The sequence below is a fragment of the Leopardus geoffroyi genome, chromosome E3, assembly GCF_018350155.1.
Source record: "Leopardus geoffroyi isolate Oge1 chromosome E3, O.geoffroyi_Oge1_pat1.0, whole genome shotgun sequence".
In the NCBI taxonomy this organism is placed as follows: Eukaryota; Metazoa; Chordata; class Mammalia; order Carnivora; family Felidae; genus Leopardus; species Leopardus geoffroyi.
Window position 1 is genome coordinate 28,813,051 of NC_059340.1, and position 26,551 is coordinate 28,839,601.

General features: G+C 49.2%; 1 protein-coding gene across 2 annotated transcripts in view; it reads right to left on the reverse strand.

Moving 5' to 3' along the window:
• LOC123588884 (nodal modulator 1) overlaps positions 1–26,551 on the reverse strand; it is a 56,754-nt gene that overhangs the window by 10,650 nt on the left and 19,553 nt on the right. For both annotated transcript variants that reach the window (XM_045460237.1, XM_045460238.1), the window contains exons 12-27: positions 23,559–23,733; positions 21,824–21,965; positions 20,471–20,602; positions 19,293–19,429; positions 17,472–17,559; positions 15,473–15,536; positions 14,788–14,883; positions 12,148–12,366; positions 11,975–12,057; positions 10,705–10,864; positions 10,465–10,591; positions 8,678–8,791; positions 7,672–7,799; positions 6,588–6,729; positions 2,404–2,487; positions 1,149–1,259 (exon numbers count right to left, since the gene is read on the reverse strand). In XM_045460237.1, the coding sequence (XP_045316193.1) occupies positions 1,149–1,259; positions 2,404–2,487; positions 6,588–6,729; positions 7,672–7,799; positions 8,678–8,791; positions 10,465–10,591; positions 10,705–10,864; positions 11,975–12,057; positions 12,148–12,366; positions 14,788–14,883; positions 15,473–15,536; positions 17,472–17,559; positions 19,293–19,429; positions 20,471–20,602; positions 21,824–21,965; positions 23,559–23,733 (2,002 nt within the window). The remainder of the gene's footprint in view (positions 1–1,148; positions 1,260–2,403; positions 2,488–6,587; positions 6,730–7,671; positions 7,800–8,677; positions 8,792–10,464; positions 10,592–10,704; positions 10,865–11,974; positions 12,058–12,147; positions 12,367–14,787; positions 14,884–15,472; positions 15,537–17,471; positions 17,560–19,292; positions 19,430–20,470; positions 20,603–21,823; positions 21,966–23,558; positions 23,734–26,551) is intronic.

The following is a 26,551-nucleotide window of genomic DNA, read 5'->3' on the forward strand; positions in this document are numbered from 1 at the left end:
TCCATCGGCTATACCCTCAACCCCACAAGTATTCCTTAAGTGCACGACACATTCCCATTTTGCATTTGGTTTTCTGGGCTGCTTCCAGAAGCAGTTCAGTCGTTTGTTTCTAGCCTCCCTTTCTCTCTGGCCTGTTCTCATTCTCTCTACCACAAGCAACGGGACGTGAGGAGGTACGGTCCCGCCTGACGCAGAAGGCTGTGGGGCTCGAGCCTGCACCTGCCACAGAAGAACGCCATGGCCGCCACTCTCCAGGGCCCACGGTGACACTTTTCTATAGAACACACAAGTCACGTGGAGTTTTCCTAAAGTAAGCCACAGACTGGAGGCCTACGGGTCACATCCAAGACCACATATGTGTCCTTTTGCCCTACACAGTGTTCTAAGCAAAACTCAACTCATTGCCTGTTTTTACAAACCAAATGATTTCAAATAACTCTAAGTTCCATCTTCTCTGGAACACTGGGAAGTGATGCCAACCCTGGGCCAGAGCTCCGACACAACAACCATCCGACAGAGCCGAGGAGCGGTGGGTGCACCCTGCCCAGCCCTCTTCACCCTGGCGTTGCCCTGCCTGGCCCCCACGAGCAACATGCTTGCCACCCTGGAAGGAAGGGCGAGTTGAGAGGGGAGTTAAAACCTAAGCGTACATTCTCTCCCAAGTCAAACACATCACTGTACATAAAATTACAAGCGCCTCTGAAAAATACACCCTTGTGGCAATTCACTGACATTTTTCAAGGGATCGTAGGGCCTTATATAAACATTTCATTAACTGTAGACATGGAGATTTTGTTAGAACCTGAAGACACCTTAAGAGGGTTTCACAGAGGAGAAACCAGCGGTCCAGGGGCATGAAGTGACTGCCCGTGGCGGCAGGGCAAGCAGGACACAGCTCAGACTGTCCGACTCCTAGTCCCCTGCCCACACCTTCACGCTGGACAGAATTCTACAAGTTACAAGGCACTGTGCCCTAAAATCATCTCTCCGCTTTCAACACTAGGTCGTACTAAGCATTCATTAGGTGTGTACCACAAAGCTTCCAAAGCTATATTTCTATGAATAGCGAAACAAAGTTATCTGAGAGTACGACCCCTCCTACGCTTCTCAGAGCCAAAAAGACCATAACAGTAAGAAGCTGGCCTTACCCATAATGTAGGGAGATACTCAGAGGAAGTGATCACGTTTCCACTTAGGTCGAATTGATTAATCTGCCGGAAAACTATGATGTTTACATCATCGATGTCGTTATTGCCGACCTGGAAAGAGACCGGGAGCGTTGGCAGGGAGGAAGCTAGGAGGCGAACTTGCTGGGTGACGTCCCAGGAGCTATTTCAGAGCAAATTTCACTTCTTCAGTAAGGGGGCCAAGTTCACCAAGTCCAAGGGCACAAACTGACAGTGAGGAGGTAGGCTACGGCTGGCCCACAGACACAACTTGTTTGACGAGCACAGCATTTTTTCCCCCTAAGTTTCAATTATCTTCTCCAACGTTTTAAGAGAGAAATTTCATACACAAAAGAGCCAGGTTTTCTGGCCTCTCTTGGAAATAGAGAAAGATGTTCTTGCCTGGCAGCAATCATCAGGGGCTGAGCAACGGCTGTCCCGTGGGTGGGTGGGTGCCCTCCTGTTTGTGACTTTTTCGTATCTGCCGGGCCATGGTCCCCATGACCACCCGTGATCCTGGCCTTAGTTAGCCACCATGGCAGAGAAACACGCAATTTAAAGATGCAGCCATCAGAGCCTGATGCCATAAAGACATCCATAAAGAAAATCCACTTCCCAGCCAAATGGTCCTCCTACATGGCCCGCCACTCTCCTGACCCCCATAATCTTCGTGCCTAACACCCCCTAATCAAGCCACCAAGAGGCAGCCCCCCCATCACACCCAAGCCCTCTAGTCTAGCAAGCGAGAGTTATTCCACGGGGAAAAAGCTTCACTTCAAATGATTTTCAGGCTGCTTCCCACGAGCTGCAGGGAGGGCTGCCTCTTTAGGGATCAATTAGCGAAGTCGTGATCAGGAATATCAAGAGACACCACCCACCAAATGGAAAAAGCAAGGTCATCTGGATATAAGGAGGTCCGACGGCCCCACCACCAATTAGGCCCATGTTGTCTTTATTATCCTCCCTTGATCTGAAATGCCACTTAGACACTGAGCTCCTCAACTTGGAGGATAATGATCAGAGCTTGCAGGGAGACTGAAGAGACAACAGCTCAAATTTCTCTGGATTCACGACAGCCATGCTGCTCATTAAAAGCCCGCAGGAGATGCTGCTTGTGAAGATGACACTATTCAAAGAGGACCCTTAATTAGGGCCCAGAGCTCCCCCCGGCAAGAGATGAAAGGCAGGCAGCCAGAGAAGCACTGCAGGGTTTCTGCCACGGAGCGTGGTGCCTTACCGCGATCTCCCGGTGGTGGGGGAGGGCCCGCTCAATGTGCTCGTTGCCTTCCGCCTTGAGCTGCACGTGGTACACACATCCCGGCTGCAAGCAAACGCAGGGGTCACGCCTCTCGAAAGGGGTTCGTCGCCTGGAACCTGACCTGCGCCTGCTCTGACCACAGGCCCTCAACGCGACCGCGACGCCATTTCCACCCCGTCGCCGGTCCCAGTCTGCGGCCTGTTAACCTGCTTAAGAGTCCCTTTTAAAAACACCCTGATGGGGGCGCCTGGGTGGCGCAGTCGGTTAGGCGTCCGACTTCAGCCAGGTCACGATCTCGCGGTCTGTGAGTTCGAGCCCCGCGTCAGGCTCTGGGCTGATGGCTCAGAGCCTGGAGCCTGTTTCCGATTCTGTGTCTCCCTCTCTCTCTGCCCCTCCCCCGTTCATGCTCTGTCTCTCTCTGTCCCAAAAATAAATAAACGTTGAAAAAAAAAATTAAAAAAAAAAATAAAAACACCCTGATGAAGGAACATTTATCTCAAGGTCTGCAATTCCTTCAGTCCCCAAGGAAAATTAGATTTGGCTTCCTATTCCAAAATCGTAAGCAAAATATGCTTATTTTGACAAAACTGTGCTTATAGGGCTGTCCACCCCCCACATACACGCAGGGTGTGGTATCTGCAACGACAACTCCCAAATGCTTACAATGCACACGATTTCTGGGAAGTGAGATTTGAAATTTTTCTTTAAAAAAAAAAAACTTGTTCTGAGGCACCTGAGTGCCTCAGTCAGTTAAGCATCTGACTCTTGATTTCAGCTGAGGTCGTGATCTCATGATTCGTGGCTTCGAGCCCCGTGACAGGCTCTGTGCTGATATGCAGAGCCTGCTTGGGATTCTCTCTCCCTCTCTCTGTGCCCCTCCCCTGCTCACATGAGCTCGCTCTCTCTCTGTCTCTCAAAATAAGTAATAAACTTAAAAAAAATTTGTTCTTCCTAAAACTTTTTATTCTATTGCTCAAATTTATAGGTGTACATATTTACCAAATAAATCATTACTCTAAGAAAACTTTTAGAGCAACCGATTTCTGATCAATAGCACAAGTGACCTAATGACATGCTAGGATCTAAAGCATCAGGCCGAGGTCAGAGGTGTCTATGTGCAGCTAATGGGGGACAACCCTAAGATACAACTGTTTATTTTTAAACCAGCGTGGATAATATGGTTCTGGTCTCCTAAAATAATGTGTGCTTCGATAGCTGTAGGGTGTGTTTTTTTGCCCTTTCAAGATTGCCTGTTTGGATATGCTGCCTGAACTACTTTATAATGACCACATGGCACCTTTACAAAGACGAAAAGCTATTGTTTTTTAAAAAGTGAGAACACCTCTGTGATGGCCATAATCATCGACACATTCACTGACTTTACAGCTCGGTGAGGACTGGCAGCACGGGGTTCAGTTCCAAATGGCCACGTGTGCCCCAGAGGGCAAGGGACGCGAGTAATCACTTGGGAAGACAAAGGCACATTCCTGCCCACTTGCTCACGCACCTGGGCCACCGGGAGCTCATCGGGGCAGCGGCTCCGTCCCACCTGGCTCCCTCTTTCCTCAGGACCCAGGCCGACCAACTCGGGGACTCACCTTCAGCCTCTGGCAGGGGTGTCTCGCCCCAGATGTCCTGACAACGTGCCGGGAAAGGTGAAATGAAAGACCGGACCCTGACTAGGGTCAAAATCCCTAGGAAATCTTCAGCAAGGGCTCTCCAGCCCGGTGTCCTCTGGGAGACGGGCACACTCAATCCCAAACCCTCGCTGAGCAACGTCTAAGGCTGTCCCTCCAGCACCTGTGGCCTGGCACGTGGAAGGCGAGGGCTACCACCAGGGCGACTCTAAAACCCACTGAGAGCGCTAATAAATTCACACCTATCAGGAGGGGGAGGGTGTCTCAGAGCATCAATTACAACAGAAATCTATTGTGCTGGAGAAAGGAACTACATTCGATTTAATTACATAAAACGCGTGAAGATGGCGAGTTGAGAGCACGTCTGGGCCAGCAGGACACTGGGGAACCCAGAAGGGGAGGGAGAATTTGCGTTCCTGCAACCGTGAGAGGGAGGTAAGCGAGAACACGCAGTCTGCCCCGGGGAAGGGAGGCTCCCCTAGGCCCGACCTGCACAGGCCCCCACGCAGACCCCGTCTCACACTGCTGCCTCACAAAGCTGCACACCGAAACCCCAGCTGGCAGTGATGGTGAGGACCGCCTCGAGGAAAGTCTTGTTTATTGTTGCTCATTAACTACTTGCTGAGTCTCCGTGCCAGGACCACTGCATGTGCTACACGTATCAACTTACTTATACTTACACCTGTTCTATATCACATTCATCCTCACAAAGATGACAAAACAGATACAGAAAGGAAAAAACCTTGCCTGAACGTAAACAGCTAAGAAATGACAGAGGCAGGCCTCAAACCCAGGCAGATGGGAGCAGAAGGGCGTCTGCAGAGCCTTTAAAAAAGGACAAAACTACAAAGGCTGGGCTTGCACCGAACGCATAAGACCAAGGACCTGGCTCCCACGACATGTCCCCTCTCCCTGGGCCCTGGCTGCAGCAGCATACAGCTATGGAACACCCCTCCTGGCCTGTGTATTCTCTGTGGGAAGCAGGCCTGGAGGACAGCAGAGAGCAGGTCCCAGTGGCAGCATGCTCCTCGGGGGCAGGGCCTTCCCACACAGCGGAGGACAGCTAGGAAGGAGCATCTCAGGAAGGCCTGTGTGGACTCCTAAGGATGGCAAGGTAACTGTCACCTTGATGCCGCTGGTGAGGACACGCGGGAGAGAAGGAGCGGTGGGCAGAGTGCAGTGTGGGGAGCCCCCCCAGTCGGTGTGCATCCAGCTGGACCATCAGAACATATTCCAGTATTCCAGTCCTCAGCACAACCAGGGAAGACAACCCCAAGTCCGTCCTCCTCCTTCGGCTTGAACACCTCCAGCTCACCAGGAAACCTTGCAACCTGCCTCCCAGGTACCCCAACATCTGACACTGGGGAGTCCTGGACAATGGACGGGAGTATTTTTGTTTTGGGGAAAGAAAAGCTTTGCCCCAACATATCAAATGATTTATTTTTAACATTTATTTATTTTTGAGACAGAGCATGAGTGGGGGAGGAGAGAGAGAGGGAGACACAGAATCCGAAGCAGGCTCTAGGCTCTGAGCCATCAGCACAGAGCTCGATGTGGGGCTCAAACTCACAAACCGGGAGATCACGACCGGAGCCGAAGTCAGATGCTTAACCGACTGAGCCACCTAGGTGTCCTGCCCCAACGTCTCTAAATCAACTGGCAAGCTGCTTTACATGCGAGCTCATGTGATTTGGACAAACATTACCCTTCTGTGGAGCTATGTGTGCCTGTCTCTACGTGAACTATGAATACCCAGTCCGTGCATCTGAGAGCCCAGGGGCCCCACCACGGATCCAAGTGGCCCAGTCCAGCAGGTGCTGTCCAACTCTGCCAGTGGCCACACGGTACACAGGTAAGGTCTGCTAAATGAGCAAATGAATGAATGCACACATAAAAACTGAGGACAAAGCACCATAAACCCTAAACTGAATGCTGCAATTGAGGAGTGAGAAGGACAAGTGAGTTGTATGGACACACAAAGAAGTTGTGGGTTTGTGGTTTTTTTTTTTTTAATTAGTTGTTAACACCTAGAAATCAGGAGCTTTCACACAGAAACCTAAACTCGTGACATCCCTTTTAACAATGCAAAGGATCTGGCAGCCCCGAGTCTGTCTTCCCACGTGACTACAGAGAGCTGGGGTTCAGTGGCAGCTGCCCCCCTCTCGAGTTCACCAGCCCCGCGTGTGCACCCAGCACCCTTCAGCCATTCACAGGTCTCTTCCGGCCCCACAGGCATTTGGCGTGAGAGCCCCTGCTTAAGCCGTAACCACTCGATGCAGGCAACAGCTGCTCCAAACCCACTGTTTCCCAACTTTAATTTGCCACAAAACCCCAACCCGATGTGTCAGCTCCGTGAAGGGTAAGCTGTGCCAGTTAAGATACGGAAGGACGCTTCCAGAGCCCTAACCCCGCAGCCCCAACCCCCCTCCCCAGCCTGTTCCTAGCCGTCTTGGGGGCAGGCACCACAAGGCAGCTGTCAACAACACAGTGTGCAGACACCCACTAATAAAAGATGTCCAGTCTCACCAGCAATCCACGAAGTCTGAACTTGCCCTCCTCATCCGTCACGGTGTCTTCTCCGTAAATACTGCAGTCGTTCTGTCCCACGGCTTCCACGGCCACACCCTGTTCTGGTTCTCCGTTTAAAGAAGAAACCGTACCATAGCAACTAGAATGGCGAGAGACAGAGCATGATATGCCCGGGGTTTTCTGAAGCACACAAAGGATTTGAGGTAAAGCGTCCTGCCTTTACTGACAATTCACAGTGCAAAGCAGTCCGGTGGGGAAGTGTACCTCGATGAGCCAAGGGGATTCGGTTCTGGCCTTGTCACTTCCAATCCGGCCTTCCTGCCTGAAGGCCCGAGCCTGCCTGAACGCTGCCATCAGTTTCTCTCCTCGGACGCTCCAGGAAATTACAATTAATGGAGGCCAAGCCTTGTTTTATTCCGCTTTACCTTGCTTTCATTAAGCTTTGTTTCAAATAATGAAGCATTCCATGAAATGCAATGAAAACAGTTTCTCATTCTCTACACTCGTTTGAAAATGGCCCATTTTCCTAAACTTCTGATCAGCCAATCGTCATCTCAAGCGCTCTTGCGACTGTTTACAAATACGTACGGTGTGTGTATGAATACCTTTCCGGCTACGTACGGCTAACAGAGCTAACGTATGGCGTGTCGTACGCGTGTACGAGTATCTGTGTAAACCATCTCTGGAAGTGCTCTGACACACCGCAAAACCTGATGCGCTGAAACAAGGAAGGGGAACCGAACGTTTTACACGCTCGCCAACATTCTGCAGCCTTACTCCAGTGAATTAATTTCCTTGTTTTAAAAATTTGAGTTTCAAGCTCTTGAACAAATAAAATTTTTAAGCAACTAAATGGGCACTCTCAGGCCAATTTCAGAATAGGAACTTCGTGACAGAATCGCTGATTTGGAGGGATCTGAAGAAAACAGGCAGCCGTCAAAACTCTCTGGGCCTGGTCTCTTATCGCCTCTGCCTCCCACGTGAAACCCGAATGCAGGCTGGGTGAAGGCTCCGGGTCATGGAGGCCTGAGTGGGGCTCCAGAACCCGGGCCTGGGGGACAGGGACAGGCAGGCTGCATACCTGTAGGCCGTTCGGTACCCGGTGACGGAGATCTTTAAGTTCTGCCCCTCCTGCACCTCGATCATTTGTGAGGACGGCTCAAACCGGAACTCCTTCATCATGGGTTTGAAGTAATACTGGCCAGGGCTCTGTGGAGAGACACCCACGGACTGAGCCTCTGCTGCCCCATCTACATATGGCTTCACACGGGGCGACTAAAGCCAGCAGGGACCGGAATTTGGCCACCAGAGCCCCAGGGCTTCCTATGCAGACAAAAATGGTGACAATGCCTCTCGAGGAAGTGGTTACATGAAGCAATTACAACTCTAATAGCAGCCGGCATCACATGCCTTTAATTCAGCGAGGCAGAAATCAATTTGAATTTTATGAATGAAGAAACTGAGGCTCAGAGAGGTCAAGTAACTCCCCTGAGATGACACAGTACATAAGCAGCGGAGGGAAGATTCGTGGCTGGGTGTGCATCAGTGCACAGCACATGACCTTTCAGATACGCCTCGCTGCCTGCATGCGATGTCCCTGGAGCAGTCCCTTTACACCCAGGCCTCACAGAATGGCCAGCTAACGTGTACTTGCTGAGTCCCCACCACTCAGGGCCTCAGGTTACATCCGGAATGAAACGCTGCCATCCTCCCATCATGGGGAACACGGTTTGCAGAACAAACACAAGCGAGCCACCAAATAAGACTCGGCATTGTCAACAACGCGATGTTGTGGTCAAACAAAGGGATGCCTAGGAGAGGAGCCGCTGAGGCCACGGTAATTAATTACGCTGTCTTAGTGACAAGCCGGTGGCCAGAAAACAAGTGTGTGCGGAAGGGAACAAGAATCGGCAGCATTAAGTTCTAGTAAGAGCAATACCCTAGTTATATTTGGTCCCCTAAGAAACGTGCAGCACTCGACGCTGCTCTTCTGTTCTCAGGTTGTCAAGCGATACCTAAGTCACGCAAGCCATGTCCCTGCTCCCTTGTGGGAACACGGGCAGGTGGCACATTACGGGACACTTTACCAGGTTTGAGAACGTCAGAATGCCATTGTCCTGAGTCAAGAGGTTGGATCGAAAAACACCACCACTGAGGGACAAGAGGACCCCGGGGAGGGGCTGGTCATCTTCCGCCTTTATCTGGGGGCAAGAAAGAACAGCAGAGCAAGGGCAACTCCATTAGCCACTGGAGGTAACATTTCAAAAGCCAAGAGGCAATTCTTCTGGGTTTTCTCTTATTGTTATCCATCGGCAGACAGAAGGTCTACTCTTCGTCCCCAGGGGTAACTAACGTTAATAGTTTGGTACGTCGCCTTCCAGAACGGCTTCTACGCCCACATAAACGTGCAAACATTACAGCTAGCGCTGACCGACTGGCAAGTTTACAGCAGGGAGGCTGGGCAGGTGGCCCAAGCTCTGCACCTGCTGCTTCTCTCAAGTACAGATCCCGGCCTCCCTCCCCTGCCGGGCCACATATCTACCGCACTGTGTCTTAATGCACATCATCCTAAAGCAGGGGGCGGCCGAGCTCTGCATGAAGACCAGCCACCTACTTCTGTGATAGGAAAGGAGACGATCAAAACTTCCTGGAACATGTGTTCCTTGTGCACTTGTTTGCCTCTGTTCCTGGGAGTAGAACTGTTGGATGTTGTGCACTTTGAATTCAGAAAGACACCCCCACATTGCACACCAAAGCGGCCATAACCAGTTACAGTTCCATGAATTATCTATGCGTGCGAAAATACACACAAAAAAACGGATACTGTCTGAATCACTGCAAATCTAAGCTACATCCCAGTGTTTCAATGGTAATTCCTTCAGTCGCTTCTGAAGTTGGGCATTTCTTCTAGTTTATCAGCCACCGGTATTGCTTCTGTAAACTGCCTTTTCATATACTTTGTGTTCTTATTTCTATCAAATTGTCTTTTTCTTATCAATTTTAGGAGTTCCTTATCATCTTGGGTATTTCTCATGATATAAAGATTTCTTCCTGGTTTGAATGTCTTTTAATTTGCTTTAAAAATTAATCCTGCGTCAGGGCACCTGGGTGGCTCAGTTGGTTAAGCATCTGACTTCAACTCAGGTCATGATCTCACCATTCCTGAGTTTGAGCCCCACCTTAGGCTCAGAGCCTGGAGCCTGCTTCAGATTCTGTGTCTCCCTCTCTCTCCTCCCCTCCTCCACTAACGCTCTCTCTCTCAAAAATAAACAAACATTAAAAAAAAATTGTCAAAAAAAATGCATCCTGTGCTACAGAATTTGAAATCTGTATGTGATGTAATCTGTCCTTCTTTTCCTTGAGCCTCCCTCTATATTGAAAATATTCACACTCAAGGACCTCCAGACTCATTCCGGGCACCACACACTTCTTCCCAGGAAGGATGGTTAAGAAGAGAGGGACATCAAATACTGCTACAGGAACATTCTGTCCTTTTCCACAGGACACAGTTAAGGATGAGAGTTTAAAGCACTTCCCAAAAGGTAGGCAAACAAGCCAAAGTCAACAGGTCTCCAAATTATGCTGAGTGAAAGAAGGCCTCCCCAAAGGAGTACATCCTATATGGTTCCATTTGTGTCAAACGCTAGAAAATGCAAACTAATCCGCAGTGACAGAAAGCAGACCAGATGAGCAGGGAGATCGGGAGGGAGGGGGTACCAAGGGGTACGAGCACACTGAGCAGGGTGCCTGACTGTCACTATACTCCCGGGTGCACCCGTGTATGTTGAAACTAGCAAATTATATGCTTTAAGTGCAGTTTATCATACGCCAATTATAACTCAATAAAACCACTTTTCGAAAACGTAAGGGTTACCTCAAAGCTTACGCCGGCCAAAGCATAAGCCTTAAAGTCTCCTATGGTTCCCTCGACTGCGGTCAAAACGTAGCCTTCCTTCTGTGAGGACACCGTGTACTCCAGGTCACTGTGCAGGGGCCCGACGCTAAACAAAAGAAAGCAAGAGCACGCTGGAGATGGCTGCGCTTCATGCCTGCAGGAGGCCTCGCTGGCCCCACGGACACCTGCTCCCAAGCATGTGCTTTGTCACGGGCTTACCTATAGGCACCTTTGTCATCAGTGAAGACGGTGATCAGGGGTGAGCTCGCCCCCTTTTCACTGATGACGATCTCGACTCCCTCCAACTCCGGGTGGATCTGGCCTTCCAGAAATAAGCCTGCTTTCCCGTGGATCTCAATCAGCTTCCCTGGGCAACTTTCTAAAGAGGGAACAAATAGAAGAACGGGACTTAGCTGCAGTGGGATGGGGGCATTTTGGAAGGGGGCTTCCCGTTAAAGAAGGGCTTGAAACTGAGATATATGAAGCTAGTTCCAAAGGAGGCTGTTCACTATATATATCAGAAGCCTCAGTAATTGGGTGGCCCACACCTCCCTCCATTCCTGAAAGAGTTTGCTCAATGGCCAGGAACGTGAACACACACATCTAACTAGGCTGGATTCTCACTACCCCTCTCTCCACTGTCACAAGGCCTTTGTGGTGGAGGAGAGGCTGTGCAGCTGGACCTGGCGGGGAAGACCACCCCAAACAAAACGCCCGCTGGGAAGCCGCACTACTCAATACGCTCTCCTGCCAAACACAAACTGCATAAAGGCCCAGGATCCACTGAACCCATGACGCTAGAGAAAACTGTTGGAAGCCAAAAGACAAATACCCCACCAGCAGTCACTTTAAATTGTCCAGTCCCAAAAAGACCCTCTCTCGCTCCTACCAACAGATACACACACCATCAACAGTTCACACATATGATGCCTAAAGCTCTCATTTCAGCACCGGATGGTTTTGCTTTTCACCTACCTTTCAGTAACAAACTAAAAACATCAAGGAAAAAAGTAATCCTTCCTCAGAAAGATCACCCAACTTCTAATAACCACAGTAACTTTCGGGACACCTGGGTGCTCAGTCGGTTGAGTGTCCGACTTTGGCTCAGGTCATGATCTCACGGTTCGTGAGTTCAAGCCCCGCATCGGGCTCTGTGCTGTCAGCACAGAGCCTGGATTCGGCTTCAGATTCTGTGTCTCCCTCTCTCTGCGCCCCTCCCCTGTTTGCACTCTGTCTCTCTCTCTATCAAAAATAAACACTAAATAAATAAATAAATAAATAACCAGTTACTTTCACGGACTGAGACGATCCATTCACTCAGCCACTCACCAAAAACGGTAACAGCTATGTGCCAGTGCCAAAGGGGATCATAAGGAGCCCTACAAAGATGGTTTCACTGTAACAACCACACAAAATAAATTTTTAAATGCAGGTAAAAGGAACGGTGAACTGGAAAGATGTGTCACTGGCTCACCGAGTTGACACTTACCTCCGCTGACAGTGGCTTCCATGGACGGGGGATAGAAGAGTAGCTCTTTAGAGGAGGGTGTGACGGTGATTTTCTCTCCAGACCTAAAACAATGAAAGTACTTCCATTTGGTTGGTTTTGCCCTCGGTTAGGAAGGGTCTGAGAAGAGAGGACGCCGTAGAGAGAGAGCTCACCGTGCCCAGTAAGAGAAGTCATAGGAGAAGGGGCCTTGCAACTCGTCGACCATCTCCTGCGCGGGGGGTTTGGTCCTTCCTTCCCCAGCGTCGTCCTTGCCGTTCTTCTCCCTCTCCTGCCGGCGGCTCTCGATCTCGGCCAGCTGCTGCTCCCTCCGCAGCTCCTGCACGGACTTCAGGGGGCCCAGGACCAAGGCGGGTTCACTGTCTATGGAAGATCTGGAAGAAAGGAAGGAGCAGCCTAGAGCACGTGGTCACTTACCCCCCGCGGTCGGTGGGAACCGGACATTTCTAAAAGGAGTCACCCGTCAGTAAAAGCCTGACCGCCTTCTGATGCCACCCCAGCGGCACACTCTGCTCCTGTTCTGCATCAACGAATCGCTTTCCAAAAAATAAAAACTGAACTTCTTTGTGACAGTAGCAGTATCTAGTAGGTCCAGGGAACCAGTAACCAGGACAAATGACATTCCCTAACCATGTGGAATCCACATTCCAGGGGGAAAGACAGACAATAAACAGAAAATGATGTCAGACTGAATACAAGGGAGTAAAATAAAGCACCGTGGAAGGAGACCGTGCTGGCAGCGTGGGGGCACTCTTCTTTACCAGGCTCCCAGGGTGGGGAGTGTGTTGGGCGAGGAAACAGCAAGTAAAAAGCCCTTGGAGCCTCGGGGGCAGTTCCCCTGCCATGCCCAGGGGACAGCAAGGAGACTGAGGTGGCCTGGGCAGCGGACCCAGGGAAGAGTCAGATGCGTCAGAGGGTCCAGGGGGAGCAGGTGTCAGACCCTGGATTTCATTCTGGGTGGGATGGAGAGCCACTGGAGTTGTAAGCGGAGGAATGACAACGTCCCTACTTTAAAAGGCCTATGGCTTCTGCACAGAGAACACAGTCAGGAAGCAAGAGCCCATACAGGAAAGCCAGGCAGGACAGCCGTGGCAAGGATCCAGGCAAGAGACAGTGGATGGGACCAGAGTACCGAGGCAGCGTGCTGAGAAGGGACAAGATGATGGGCATATTTCAACTGCAAAGCCAAGGATCTGCACGTGGACTGGCTGGGTACAGATGCAGGGGAAAGAAGAGTCGAGAACCATCGAGAAAGATGACAAAGGGAAGGTCTGTGGAGGGCGACAACCAGGAGTCCGGTTTGGGAGCCGGGGAGCACAAGATCCCCATGAGGGATCCAGGTGGTCCTGTCCAGCTGAAACATGCATCTTCTACAACCCCCAGCACAAGCAACCAAAACAAAACCCCCCTCCGAGGTTTCAAAGATATATTCAATAAAGGCTGAAAATAAGGTAATACACGGTCGCTACTGGTCCGACCAATAATTGCTACTTTCCAAGCAGGAGGAGGGTAAAAGGCACTCTTCCAGCACCAGGCAGCGCCCTGGGCCCACCAGGAACATGCCCAAGTCCTTTGCCTAGACCCCTGGCCGCCCTGGGGAACGGGACACCCCTTCAATCCACTCCCCTCAGCCAGGAGCCGAGGGCCGTCCCCAACACTCGTCCTGCCTGACCCCACTGGTCGGCGATGCCACATGCTGTCAACTCCATCTCCTCGACAGCCCCCCCAGGCATCCACTGCTCCCCAGCCCCACTACCGTGCATCTGGCCGAACCTCCACTGACTCACGCCTACACCCCTGCGAGGGCCTCCGCCCCCTGCCTCATGAGGCCTCTTCTGTGTGTCCACTCAGCAGCCAGGGGGATCTTTGTGAAGCACAAACACCATCCCTCTACTTAAACACATCGCAGTGTCTGTGCGACAATGCTGAGACCCTTAACTCGGGCTGGCCCTACGGGGCCTACCTACCCCCACACACACCCCAAGCATCCACGGGGTCCAATTCAAAGCCCTCATCATAGGTGCAACCTCACAGTCCTGCGCGTGACGCCTGGACTACTGTCTGTGTCCCCCGTGAGACCGTGGCTGTGCCTGGGCACTGAAGAACTCTCAACATTTGCGCAGAGGTGGATGAGCTGAAAAGGCGGAGGACCGAAAGACGGACAAACAGTTGAGGTCGCTTAAGGTAAGGAGGGGGAAAATTACTCAGATTTCCATTTTCTGGCACAAAGATGATCATGTTGCCAAAAACTCTTTCATTTCTCGAGGAAATTACAGTGTCGGGCATCTAACACCTCACCACACAGCAAAAATTCCTCTCAAAGAGGACATTCACATGAACCTGACTCTCAGGGAGAGTCTGCCTTTCACGTACTTTCTCCCTCATGACCCTTCACTTATCAGGTGCTCTCTACTTTCCAAGACTTCAAGGAAAGGTCTCTAGGGAAATAGGCAATTTTTCCAAATTTGCTAAAACACGTGAAATACGATGAACAAGACAGAGATTTTTTTCTCCTTTAGCAAAGACAGGAAGTGTAGAGAGGTCACACAGAAATTTAAGGCACTGAAACGAGCTGTCAGAAGACTCTCCCTCATCCACAGTTAATTCTTGAGTCATAAAAGGAAAGGATGAAGGCTGCCATGAATTTATGGGTATGTCGTGTGAGCAGAAAGGCCATTCGTATACATACCTAGAGATAAGAAATCAAAAATAATTTTCAGAGTGTCTGTTAGAGAAGTCCCCAGCCCTCATCCACCCCCTCCTGCACCCAGACCACCGCAGAGCACAAGTCTTACTTGATTGTCACGGTGACATCCATCATTTTGTCAGTGGTGATAGTTCCAAGGACATGGTGGCGGATGGCTGTCAACGTCAAGATACTGGGTGAAGACCTATAAACCAAAGTGGAAAGAAAACACTAGCAACATCACCTAGTTCTTCTCAAAGGATCACAAGCAACGCCCTCCAGGGGCACAACCGTTCTGACCCTGAAATATACTACCGAAATCGCTCCTAGTTTGGGATGAGGGACCTCCCGAAATACCTATCAGTGTTTAAAGAATAAACTAATTTTCCAATCCAAAACTTTACGCTTCCGATTCTTGGTGAAACTCTCAAGCATTTGTGCAAAGGGAAAAATGGTAGACTGGAGTCCAAGCAACTCCCATCGGTGAGAGCTGGAAGACTGAACCAAGATGATAATTAAGGCACTTGAAAACCATACCCTTCCATCCTGGGCTTACAGAATTCTTGGGAAAGACAGCTCATCTCCATCTCCTCAATAATTCATCCAAATGTCTTGAAATCCTTACGCAGAAATTCTTTTTAATACCTAACTTTACCTCTTCCATTAAAAATACCAAAAAAAAAAAAAAAAAAAAAATCCTTTTGTCTTCCAGAAAGAACTCAAGAAAAGACACACACTCACTTGACCCCAGAGAAGGCTCACAAACACCATGGGGCAGGGAAGACCCAGCTTACGTGTCATAGGTGTAGAACGCTTGCTCAAACCGGTGGCAGGAGCGGGGGGTCACCTTGTATACACCTGCAGCCGGGAAAGCAAAAGTCATTTTCAGAGGAGAGTGTCTGTGACACTGAGCGCTTCCAACATCTGAAATCCAAAGGCTGTGCCTCTCACTTGAATACACAACACACAGCAGATGGGCAATGATGGGATCAGAAATGCCTTTTCTGCTGCCTGTGACAGCTTCTTTCCAGCGACCCGGTCCATTTAATGGCCCCTCACAAGCTCAGGATTTCATTTTCCATAATTGAACAACTCACAGTAGTTTAATCTGCACAAACTGAGCCAACAGGGCCGTGCAGAAGGAACAGGAAGTACATTTCCACTGCGGATGAGAACGAGAATTTTCCACTTAACAGATTCTATTAAAGATCTAAACGATAACCACAGCCTGACCGCCCTCCTAGAAATATTCCTAAAACAGGGCACAGAGCTAACCCCAAAAATTTACGAAACAATCGCAGAGAACACTTTAATGCCACGAACCTGTATAGGGAAACACTCAGGTTAGGGGTGTAAGTAGTTTGCCAGAGGAATACTGTCAGTTTCAGGAAGGAGCAAAGTCTTAACAATTTATTCCAAGTGATCATTAACCAACCTTTTGGACATTCTTCCTACAAAAACCTGAAATTAGTTCAAAATGCCTCTGCTGTTTTCATCACACTGAGGAACCCCCTGTGCAATAACTAGCAGGAAAAAATGCTTGGGTTTCTCCATTCGCTTTATTCTTTCATCCTACAAATATTGACAGAGCACCAGCACCTACTATAAGCCAGGCGTTGTGCTAAGTACGAGTAGACAGCGGAGAAGACTTTGTATTTCACCTCGGGAACCGAGAGAAGACACTGAATTACCCACTAGGAAGAGGCAAAGTAAAGCCACAATGAGATGCCACTTTATACCCACCAGGATGGCTAAAATCAAAAAGGAAAGTAACGAATGGTGTGAACATGTGGGCAAACAGGAACCGCCGTGCACTGCTGGCTAGAGTACCAACTGGCACATGGGGCCCCTTCAGGAAACAGTCCGGCAGCTTCTTAGACAAGGAAACATCAACTGATCATATAGTCCAGCAATTCCACCCCCGGGCCTCTAACCCAGAAGAGAGGAAAACAGATGTCCACATAAAGACTTGCACACAAATGTTCACAGCAACCTGGTTCATGACAACCACACACTGGTGAATGCACACACAAAGGGTGAACTATCTACACAACGGGATCCAGTAAGGGAAAGCTACAATCCACTAATACCTGCTCCGACATGAACTTCAAGACACGAGGACTCGAAACCAGGCTAAGTGAAAGGAGCCAGCCCAAATACCAGAATGGCAGGACCTCGCTTGTAAGTAATGTCCAAAAAAAGGCCAATCCACAGAGACAACACAGATGAGTGGCTGCCTGGAGCTGGGGGCAGAGATTAACTGTAAACATGCATGAAGGATGCTTCTTCCAAGATGAAAATGTTCTACGCTAGATTATGTGTATGGTCGCATAATTCGGTACGTTTACTAAAAATCCTCGTACGTTGTAAACAGGTGAGGTTTATGGTCTGCAAATTGTACCTCAGTACAGTTGGTAAAAAGGGAGAGAAGCCACCGGCGGATTTTAAGCAAGGTGTGAGATGGTCCAAATTTTATCTTAAAAAGATCACTTTTAAGGAGAGATCACTGCCCAATGGTGTAGTATTTTTCAAGGGGCAATGACCTAGTGGTCTCTACCTAACTCACACCCAAGGAGACCAGGAACACTCTCTAGCTCCCAGCTCTAATTCTCTCGGTAAAAACAGCACTCCCTCCAGAGGAAAGAGACGGAAACACAGGGGTACACTAACCACAACCGAAATCAATAGCTTGATACACAAAGAACCACGGTAGGAAAAAAAAGGCCTTCACAATGATCCTCGGGTGCCTTTCCATTTCTCTAACTCAGAGCCCATCAATCCTTCCAGACTCACCAGGCTTGGACAGGCAGAATCGGTTGACTCCTTTGGAGAGGTTATAAATCCCCACGTTCTCAGGTCCATTTCCATCCTGATAAAATTCCTAAGGGACCAAAGCCAATACAATGACTTACTAGGGGAGACGGAGACACCAAGATGATTAATAATATTTCTGTTTCTGAACCAGTCATCTGTTTTACCCATTAATCATTTGAGCAGTTGGGCACTACAGGAAAATTAAAAACCTTCAAAAACTTCCCACAAAAACATGCTCTTTTTCACTCAATCAACTAATATTTATTGAGCACCTGCTATGTGACAGACCCAGGGCCGGGTCCTGGTGGCGGACGCGGCTCCTGCTCTCAAGGGGCTTACATTCTAATACGGGAAGACAGAAAATCCATTGTGGTCAATAAGGAAATTAGAGTGCGGCTAACAGTAATGGAGAGGTGGGGAAAATGACCAGGAAAGCGGCTAAAGCATGATCACAGCAGGAGCTTTTCAGCTTGCTGGGCTCAGGGCAGGCCCTCTCCTTCAGCAGGTAACATTATGGCTACAGCCTGAATGATGAGAGGAAACCAACCATGTGCATTTCCAGGGAAGACGCAGTTGCAGGCGGAGGAAAACATGTGTGCAAAGACCCAGAGGAGGAAACCAGCCCGGTGCAGAAGCGGCGAAGGCTGGTGTGCCAATGCCCAGGGAGCAAGGTGGAGAGATAAGGAGGAGGTCTGGGCTAGGGAAGGGCCATCGTTAAGGAATGTGGATCTCATCCTAAGGGAAAGGGAAAGGGAAACCTGCTGGAGACTTTAAGGGAAGGAACAATTTCCTAAATGTGTACCACCTGCTCTCAACTGGGCATCAGCTGACCCATCTCCTGGACAGCTGCTTCTTGAGCATTTGTAGCAGTTAGAATAGTCCACAGGACCTGGAGACACCAGCGGCAATCCCTCTACGTGTCTAAAGTAAGCAATCGCTTCAATGTCGTTTGCCTCAGTTTCTCCACTGGAAGATGACAACGACATCTGCCACTGTCTGAAGCCACAAAGGTCTATAAAATTCATGAATGGACCTAGACAGTCCTACACACATGTTCTCCTTCCTGAAACCCAGGTGGTACACTGCCTATCAGGGAGCTACCTCAACAAGACAGTAAGATGTTAGCAGCTCTGTCCTTTGCACTGGAACATACTAGAGAAACTGACTCAGCTGTACTTATTATTAACACTGGCAGTACTGGGGCGCCTGGGTGGCTCAGTCGGTTAAGCGTCCGACTTTGGCTCAGGTCATGACCTCGCGGTCCATGAGTTCGAGCCCCACCTCGGGCTCTGTGCTGACAGCTCAGAGCCTGGAGCCTGCTTTGGATTCTGGGTTTCCCTCTCTCTGTATCCCTCCCCCGCTCACGCTCTGCCTTTCTCTCTCTCTCTCAAAAATAAATAAATATTAAAATAATCATAATAACAATAGTAGTGCACACCAAGGAAACCAAATACATAAGAGGTTTACTTAAACTTCATTACAACACTGAGAAGTGGACATTATGATCCGAGGGCTACAAAATCAATACACTTTACATGACATCAATGGCTTTCCCAAATCACTAATCAAAGTTAGAATTTAATGTGGGTCTAGGACAAGAAAATCTCCCAAATCAAGGCATCCTTCTGCTAAGGGACTTTAAACAAAGCTTCCTGACTAGGCTTTCCCGAATAAGGGGGAGAATTGAGGGGCAGAAAAGTAAATCTGACTTAACTATGGTCATAATATTCTTGGCATGCTGGTCCTTCCTGCTTTCCAAAGGACCCTCCAAATAAGAGAATCACCACAAGCCATTCATACCAGAGTGATTGCGTGAGAAAGGGAACATCTCAGCATATAGCCCGTCTGCCTAAACTCAATCGTGGACACATCGTCTTCCAGAACCTCCACCTCCAGACTCTTGTTCTTCCAGCACCAATCTTCATGCATGATGCTCACTGGAAAAGCCACAACACAGACACACATGGGCATAGAGCATATCACCTCCCTCCACAAAAACTGTAATGACTTAATTTTTTTAAATGTGTACGTACAGGCGCACACACACACACACACACACACACACACACACACACACACAGCTAGTCGTGCTCAGAACTGAGTACTAAAGAGAAAATGAAACCAATGGTCATTAACGTCAACAAGAAAGAAACTGACAGTAATTCAAGATCACACTTACAAGTAAAAATATTTAGGGATCAACAAACTTTTTCTATAAAGGGCCAGAAAGTATTTTCCACTTTGCAGGTCAGGCAGTCAAATATTCAACTCTGCCTTCATAGCATATGAGCAGCTATAGATGATACATAAGCAAATGGGTGCGGCTGTGTTTGAATAAAACTTTATAAAAATAGGCAAGTGGCCCCCATTGCCATAGTCTGCCAAAACTTGATATAATAGAAAACAATTTCCCAGAAAAAAAGATTACTTTATAAGTTATTCATTGCCACCAGCTCCAAGTTGAGCTTTGAAGAAGCAGAAATACAGGCAATGGGAGTTTTCAAACTGCAGGGAAAAGGGAACCAATGTTGGCCTGGCACTGAACAAACTATATTTCATTTTGTTTGGCACTCTACAGAAAGGCTGTATTACTCCTATTTTAGCAGAGGAAACAGAGTCTCAGGGAGATCAAGTAACCTGCCATGGTCACACAGCTGCTAAGTAGTAGAATACATCACTGGAAATATTTCATGCACTCTGTTCTGGCATTTAGAGTGAAAACGGCATGAATGAGGGCCCCCTTCCAAAACCAAAGAAGTGTGTGGGCTGTCCTGACAAGGTGGTAGTTATGCATGGAAGGAACATCAATTCTTACACAATCATCCATTGCTAAACAACGCACGTGCGAGGTCAAGGGGCAAAGAAAAGTTAAACAAGTAAAGGTATATAGCTGGGATGCAATTTGAGAGCTGGGTTTTAGAAATTTTAGAAAGACAGGAAGTACGTGAAGGCCACAAGCCGGTGCCTATGGTTCTTACTTTTGTATTTTCCCGGAAGCACGTTGTCAAAGGTAAAAGTCATTGAGTTGACCTTGCCGGACAGCTGGAGGCTCCGCTTCTCGCCCTGGCGGCTCAGGGACTGCAGTGTCACCAGCAGGTCCCCACAGGTGTCTGCAGAGAAAAGACAGGAAGGCTTCACTTGGCTGCCCTCACCAACGCCAGCACAGGTTTGAACCCTCCACCTCTGTGTGCCGCTGGCCACCATGTACCTCCTGAAGGGCAAGGCCAGCAGGCTCCTTCAAAGCCAGGACGGGTCTACTTGATTCCAGGACATCTCCCCCTCCCCCTTGCAGGTCACTAGTACCACATAAAGAAGCCACCGAGGTTGAAAGCGACCCATCACTTGCTGAGTACCCCCATGCAAAGCACAGAAGACCAGGAGAGGGAAGAGTGTCACAAGGCACCTACTAAAGCAGACGCGAGGTGAAAGAGGGGAAGTGATATTTATGGAGCACCAGAAGAAGACAGAAAACCAGCAAGAAAGATCTGGGGTGCCTGGGTGGCTCAGGCGGTTAAGCGACTTCTGCTCAGGTCGTGATCTTGTGGTTCGTGGGTTCGAGCCCCACGTCGGGCTCTGTACTGACAGCTCAGAGCCTGGAGCCTGCTTCCGATTCTGTGTGTGTGTCTCTCTCTCTCTGCCCCTCCCCTGCTCACATTCTGTCTGTCTGTCTGTCTCTCTCTCTCTCTCCCTCTCTCAAAAGGAACAAAGATCAAGGAACTTTACTGAATGGCACAGAACTGGGCCCTTTATCATCATAACATCACCTGGGACAGCAAAGATTGGCATGACTCTTACTGTGTTCCAGAAACTCGCACAGGCTCTCCATGCGCTAGCTCATTTGAGCCTCACAACAACCCTCCGAGGCAGGTATGGTTATTATCTCCATATAACGGAGGAGAGACTCAAAGCACAGAGAGGTTAAGTAACTTGCTGCAGGTCACACAGCGAGGGTTCAAGCCCACAAGCCTGGTTTCAGAGTCCACGTTCTTAACATCTGTGCCACACAGCCTGACATGACCACATTAAAACCCTATGAGAGCCGTTAATGTTTCCATGCTACAGGAGAAAAACAGGCTGGTCGAGTAAGTGCTTACTGTCTCACAGCTGGTAAGTAACAGAGCTGGGCAAGAAACCCTGTGTTCTTTTAGGAGCCAAAGCAGAAATGCTCCAAGAGAAATGTTTCTAGTGATGCCGTATGGCACTTAGAAAGAATCTAACACAATATGGATCTACCTTTTACACTATCCAACAAGGAACAGTTCACCAAAATCCCACTTCTAACTGCCTACTCCTTTGAAGCTCTCTGTTCTTGCTTTCAAATGACATCTTACCCAAACAAGAGACTTTCCCAGAAACCGATGCCAAGAACTGTACAAAGGCCACGTCCATCACGGGCCTATTGGTCACAGTAAGAGGAAACGTCTGTGGTTTCAAGGTCAGCCCCGCTCTGGTCTCCACCTCAGGGACCATCACCTGTGGGAACACACAGGACAACGTCAGTGTCTGCAGCAAGGCTGCGGCTCCCCCGGCCTGCAGGGCACCAGAACATTCACCTGGGCCCAAGGCTAAGTACTTTGAAGGACAAAGGTCCACTTCTAGGCCGAGTTTTATAATCACAACAAATCCTCAAACAGGCCATGGAAAGAACACACATTTCTTTTTTTTTTTAATGTTTGTTTTTTTTTACATTTATTTATTTTCTGAGAGACATAGAGAGACAGAGCACAAGTTGGGGAGGGGCAGAGAGAGAAGGAGACACAGAATCTGAAGCAGGCTCCAGGATACAAGCTGTCAGCACAGAGCCCGACACAGGGCTCGAACTCACAAACTGTAAGATCATGACCTGAGCTGAAGTCGGATGCTTAACCGACTGAGCCACCCAGGCTCCCCAAGAACACACATTTCTAATCAGATACAAAAGAACTAGGCTTCAGCCGTGCCATGGTAAGCACAAAGGTGTATCTGGCGGAGCTCCAAAGAGGCACACAGCTGTCACCAGTACCTGGCGGGGGGGGGGGGGGGGGAACTGCACTAAAGCCCAGAACCTTCTGGCTTTATGACGTAACATAACATAACATAACATAACATAACATAACATACCATAACACTCATGACATAAGCTATGAACTTGTCAATGCTATGTGCATGAGCTCCTGGCAGAGTGAGGCCTTTTCTTCTGGACGCCTGAGCTAAGAAGAAGGACTGGGGAAGAGTCCATCCCTAGTGAAGTCTACCTCCCCAAGTTGCCCTTCCTTGGCAAGTCCCTTATGCTTCGAAAGGGCTTCCAAAGGCCTGTCAACGTGGCCAACTTCACTCTCCTCCCACCCCATCTCCTCAGGGAGGGGAGTCTGCCTGCTCTGGGGGAGAGCACAGTCTCAGAGGGACCCTTCCCAGCCCTCTCCCTCACCTCACCTGCCCTTCTTCAGGGCAGAAGAGCAGCAGCTGACTGGACAGACGAGAGCCCGAGCTGCCCGGGGACTCAGCCTTCCCCGTAAGCAGGGCCGTGGCACTGAAAGGCACGGTGTGCTGACCTCTGGCTCTGTCCACCTCTTGCCTACCGTCCTGTGCTGAGGCCTTCACCCCCCTCGGTGAGGCCACAGGCCAGGGGGTCCCCAGCTTCTGTGCCTGCCTCGATGGAGAAATCAGATGGTATTCAGGGTGAGGTGCAAAAACACAAGCTCCATGTTGGCCTCGGGGGCCAGAAGCCATGCACTGTGGACCTGCCATCAGTAAAGGGTTAATGTTGATCTCCTTTGGGACTTATGGCTAGTCTATAGCAGCCAGAAGCCTAGGAAGGTGCAGGTGTGATTGGCAGCCTGAAAGTAACTCCTGACAAACATCGGGACTGGAAAAAAGAGACGCCTGAGTATCATTTTCATACTGGGTGCCCATCGGGCTCTACTGTGACATGCAGGAACGTAAAGACTTCAAATAAGAAACTGGGGACTGAAACGCTCCTTCTGTAACTCCATTCCGGCTAATGATAATCCTTCTAAAAATCACTGAATACCTTAAATACCTAAAGTAAAACATCAAATATCTCAAACAAAACAAAACTCATCATACCTGGACTTTGTAGGTCCCTGGCTTTGCTTTAAAACAAAATGATCCACGAGCATCCGTCTCCACGGTGACCAAAGACTTGTCCTTGTCTTGAGACGACAGGACAGCTTTGTATTTGCTCATCTGCTTGACAGTGTCAGGGAGGCGAGTGATTGAAATCTGGCCACAGACACTGAACCTGTAACAAGGGGACCACCCATTCCGGAATGAGAATTCAGTTGTGACAGGAGAGGCACCTACCAACCCCAACTGCGCATCCCTCTTCCTGCCTCGGTCCCCAGGACTAGTTTAACCTTAAGAAAGAGACAGAAAAGCAGCCTAAATGACTGTGGTCTCAAAAAACAACCTTTGGCGGGAAGACTGAACCCCTCTCTGTGTACGGGAAAAGGCACAGTGGGAGCCCAGGACGGGGCAATCCCCCACCGAGGAGGCCATTTTCAGAAAATCTGCGGATGATAAAAATGTTTCGGGTAAAGTGGATCATCGGTGGCGGAACAGCCTCGGACTGAGGACGTGGGCTGGGCTTACACGCAAGAGCTGTGAGGAGCCTGACGCTGTGGCATTGCCTGGGCCACGAAACGGGGCGGCGTCATCAAAGACGCCTTCCTCGCCTGTCATTCCATACAGTTCAGGATAAAAGCAACTGGGGAGATGTGAACAGAAAAGGTAATTAAGTTAAAAAAAATTACAAAGCCAAAATAGAACTCCAGTAGCCACCAAAGCGACTTCTAACTGAAAGGCCCTATTCAGGTAATGACTCACACTGGAGGCTCTAAGTGAGCAGCGTGTTAAGTGCTGCGAAGTGTCCCCGGAGAAGCGCGTGAAAGGCGCGGCCCTTCGCTGCCAAAGACCAACCAAGACCATCATCCTGCACAGTGACGGTCTTCGTTTCTCAGTCAGTTGATGTGTTAAAGTGTAATAATGCACAGGGATGGAAGCTCCAGTTGTACCTTTGGCTGACTAAAGGTTGTATTTTCTAATCTTAATGGATCACTTTAAGTAAAAGTCAGTTGCTACTTTTGACAGAAAGAGAGTAAGTTGGATTCGATGCTGGATAATTACGGAGTACACACGACGTCGGAATGCCCACCGCTGCAAATAAAAAATGGCAGAAAACAGCACAGCGGGAAGCTGTGTGTGCGGTCTAAGAACGGTGACAAGCCAGTCGTGTCTGCAGAGTGAAGTGACCAGCCTGCCACATGAGCTCACAATCTAGAGCAGGGGCCCACGTGCCAAATCCAGTCAGCTGCCTGTTTCTGGATGGACGGTGGGCTAAGAAGGGTGTTCACACTTTTACTTCCATACTTCTGAAGGGTTAAAAGAGAGGCAGAAAAATCAAAAGAATAATAGTTTGACCCACAAAAATCATACGAGCCTCCAATTTCAGTGTGCTAAATAAAGATTAACTGGAACACAGCCACGCCAGTCATTCATGAACTGGCCATGGTGGGTTTCGTCACAGAGGCCATATGGCCCGTGAAGCCCACCATATTTATTCTCTGGCCCTTTACACAGGAAGTGTGCAGGCCTCTGATCTAGAGTTAAAGGCACACATTTTGGTTCTCACTCTCCCCAACTGGGCACTTTGAGAGTAAAAGGACAGGAAGGGGATATGGGTGAGCTATTTTCTTCCTTTTATTAGTGTTTATTTATTACGAGAGAGAGAGCGTGCATGCAAGCAAGAGCACGAGCAGGGGGAGGGGCAGAGAGAGGACAGACAGAATCCCAAGCAGGCTCCACACTGCCAGCAAGGAGCCCAACAAGGGGGCTCGATCCCATGAACTGTGAGATCGTGACCCGAGCTGAAACCAAAGAGGTGGATGCCTACCTACTGGGCCACCCAGGCGCCCGAATTGGTGAGTTGTTCTTTCACGATGTCTTAATTTATATACGTGTCACGGGTAACGTCACTTTTTTGTTCTAAATTGAACCTCTCTGTCTCTCAAAGTTTTAAATATTTTACCCATCCCACCTGTTTTAGCTCATAGTCTCAAAGATAACTATCCAGTTACCCCAAACCTCAAATGCACATTGGCTTTAGTTTAAAAAAAATAAACTAAAAAAAAAAACAACTAAATAGGACAGTGTTGTGTTACACTGAAGCCCTCAAAAATTGATTTGTGTCAACAAATTCATCAGAGGTGAATACGTTTATTCAGAAACTGATGATTTTGATGCATTACAAGATAATTATATTCTCACAGTCACTTGGACAGAAGCCAAGGCGTTTCCTTCTCAAATAAATTGGGAATTGTTTTTTAAATAAGATACATGAATGAATTAAAGGGCAAATGTGTTATTTTGGCCCAAAAGGAAAATGAGTTTTTCGAAAGATGCTCGACAAATGTCGTTTTTCTCTCTTTTGACCCAAATACTCCACTCTAAAGAAAAAAATAAATACGAGTATCATCCCCCATCTCCGTGAACGGCACCTCCTCCATCTACACAGTTGCTCAAAAAAGAAATCTGGGACCCCGACAGCACCAGTCTGCCGACCCCCTCTCCACATTATCTGTCAAAGGCATCTACTTCCTGTCCTCCCCTGCCGGTACCCTGGACCTGCCACCACCCTATCCCCTCCAGACAACTGTCACCGTTTCCTGTCGAGTCCCTCCACGGATACTCTGGGTTCCCTGCCATCCCTCTTCCACAGAGCGGCCAGAGCAGGAGAAAAAACATCTATTCTAAATGCCCTGATCCATACTGCTTCCTTGCCGAAAACGCTTCAACGGCTTCCCATCACGGGCGGGGAGAAGAGCCCACCTCCACAGCCTACTACAGGCTCTCTAACCTCGCCAGCTGCCTCCAGCCACCCTGGCCACCTTCCAGAAGGTTCCTCTCCCACCCCTCTGGGCCTTGGAACACACCGTTCCTGCTGTCTGGGAAGCCTCACTTAGCTAACTGTTAGTCCCCCCGGGTCTCAGTGACCCAGTGAGGGATCTCTCTGGGCCCCGGCCCCCTTCCCTGCACACCTACTGGAACTTACTACCACAAGT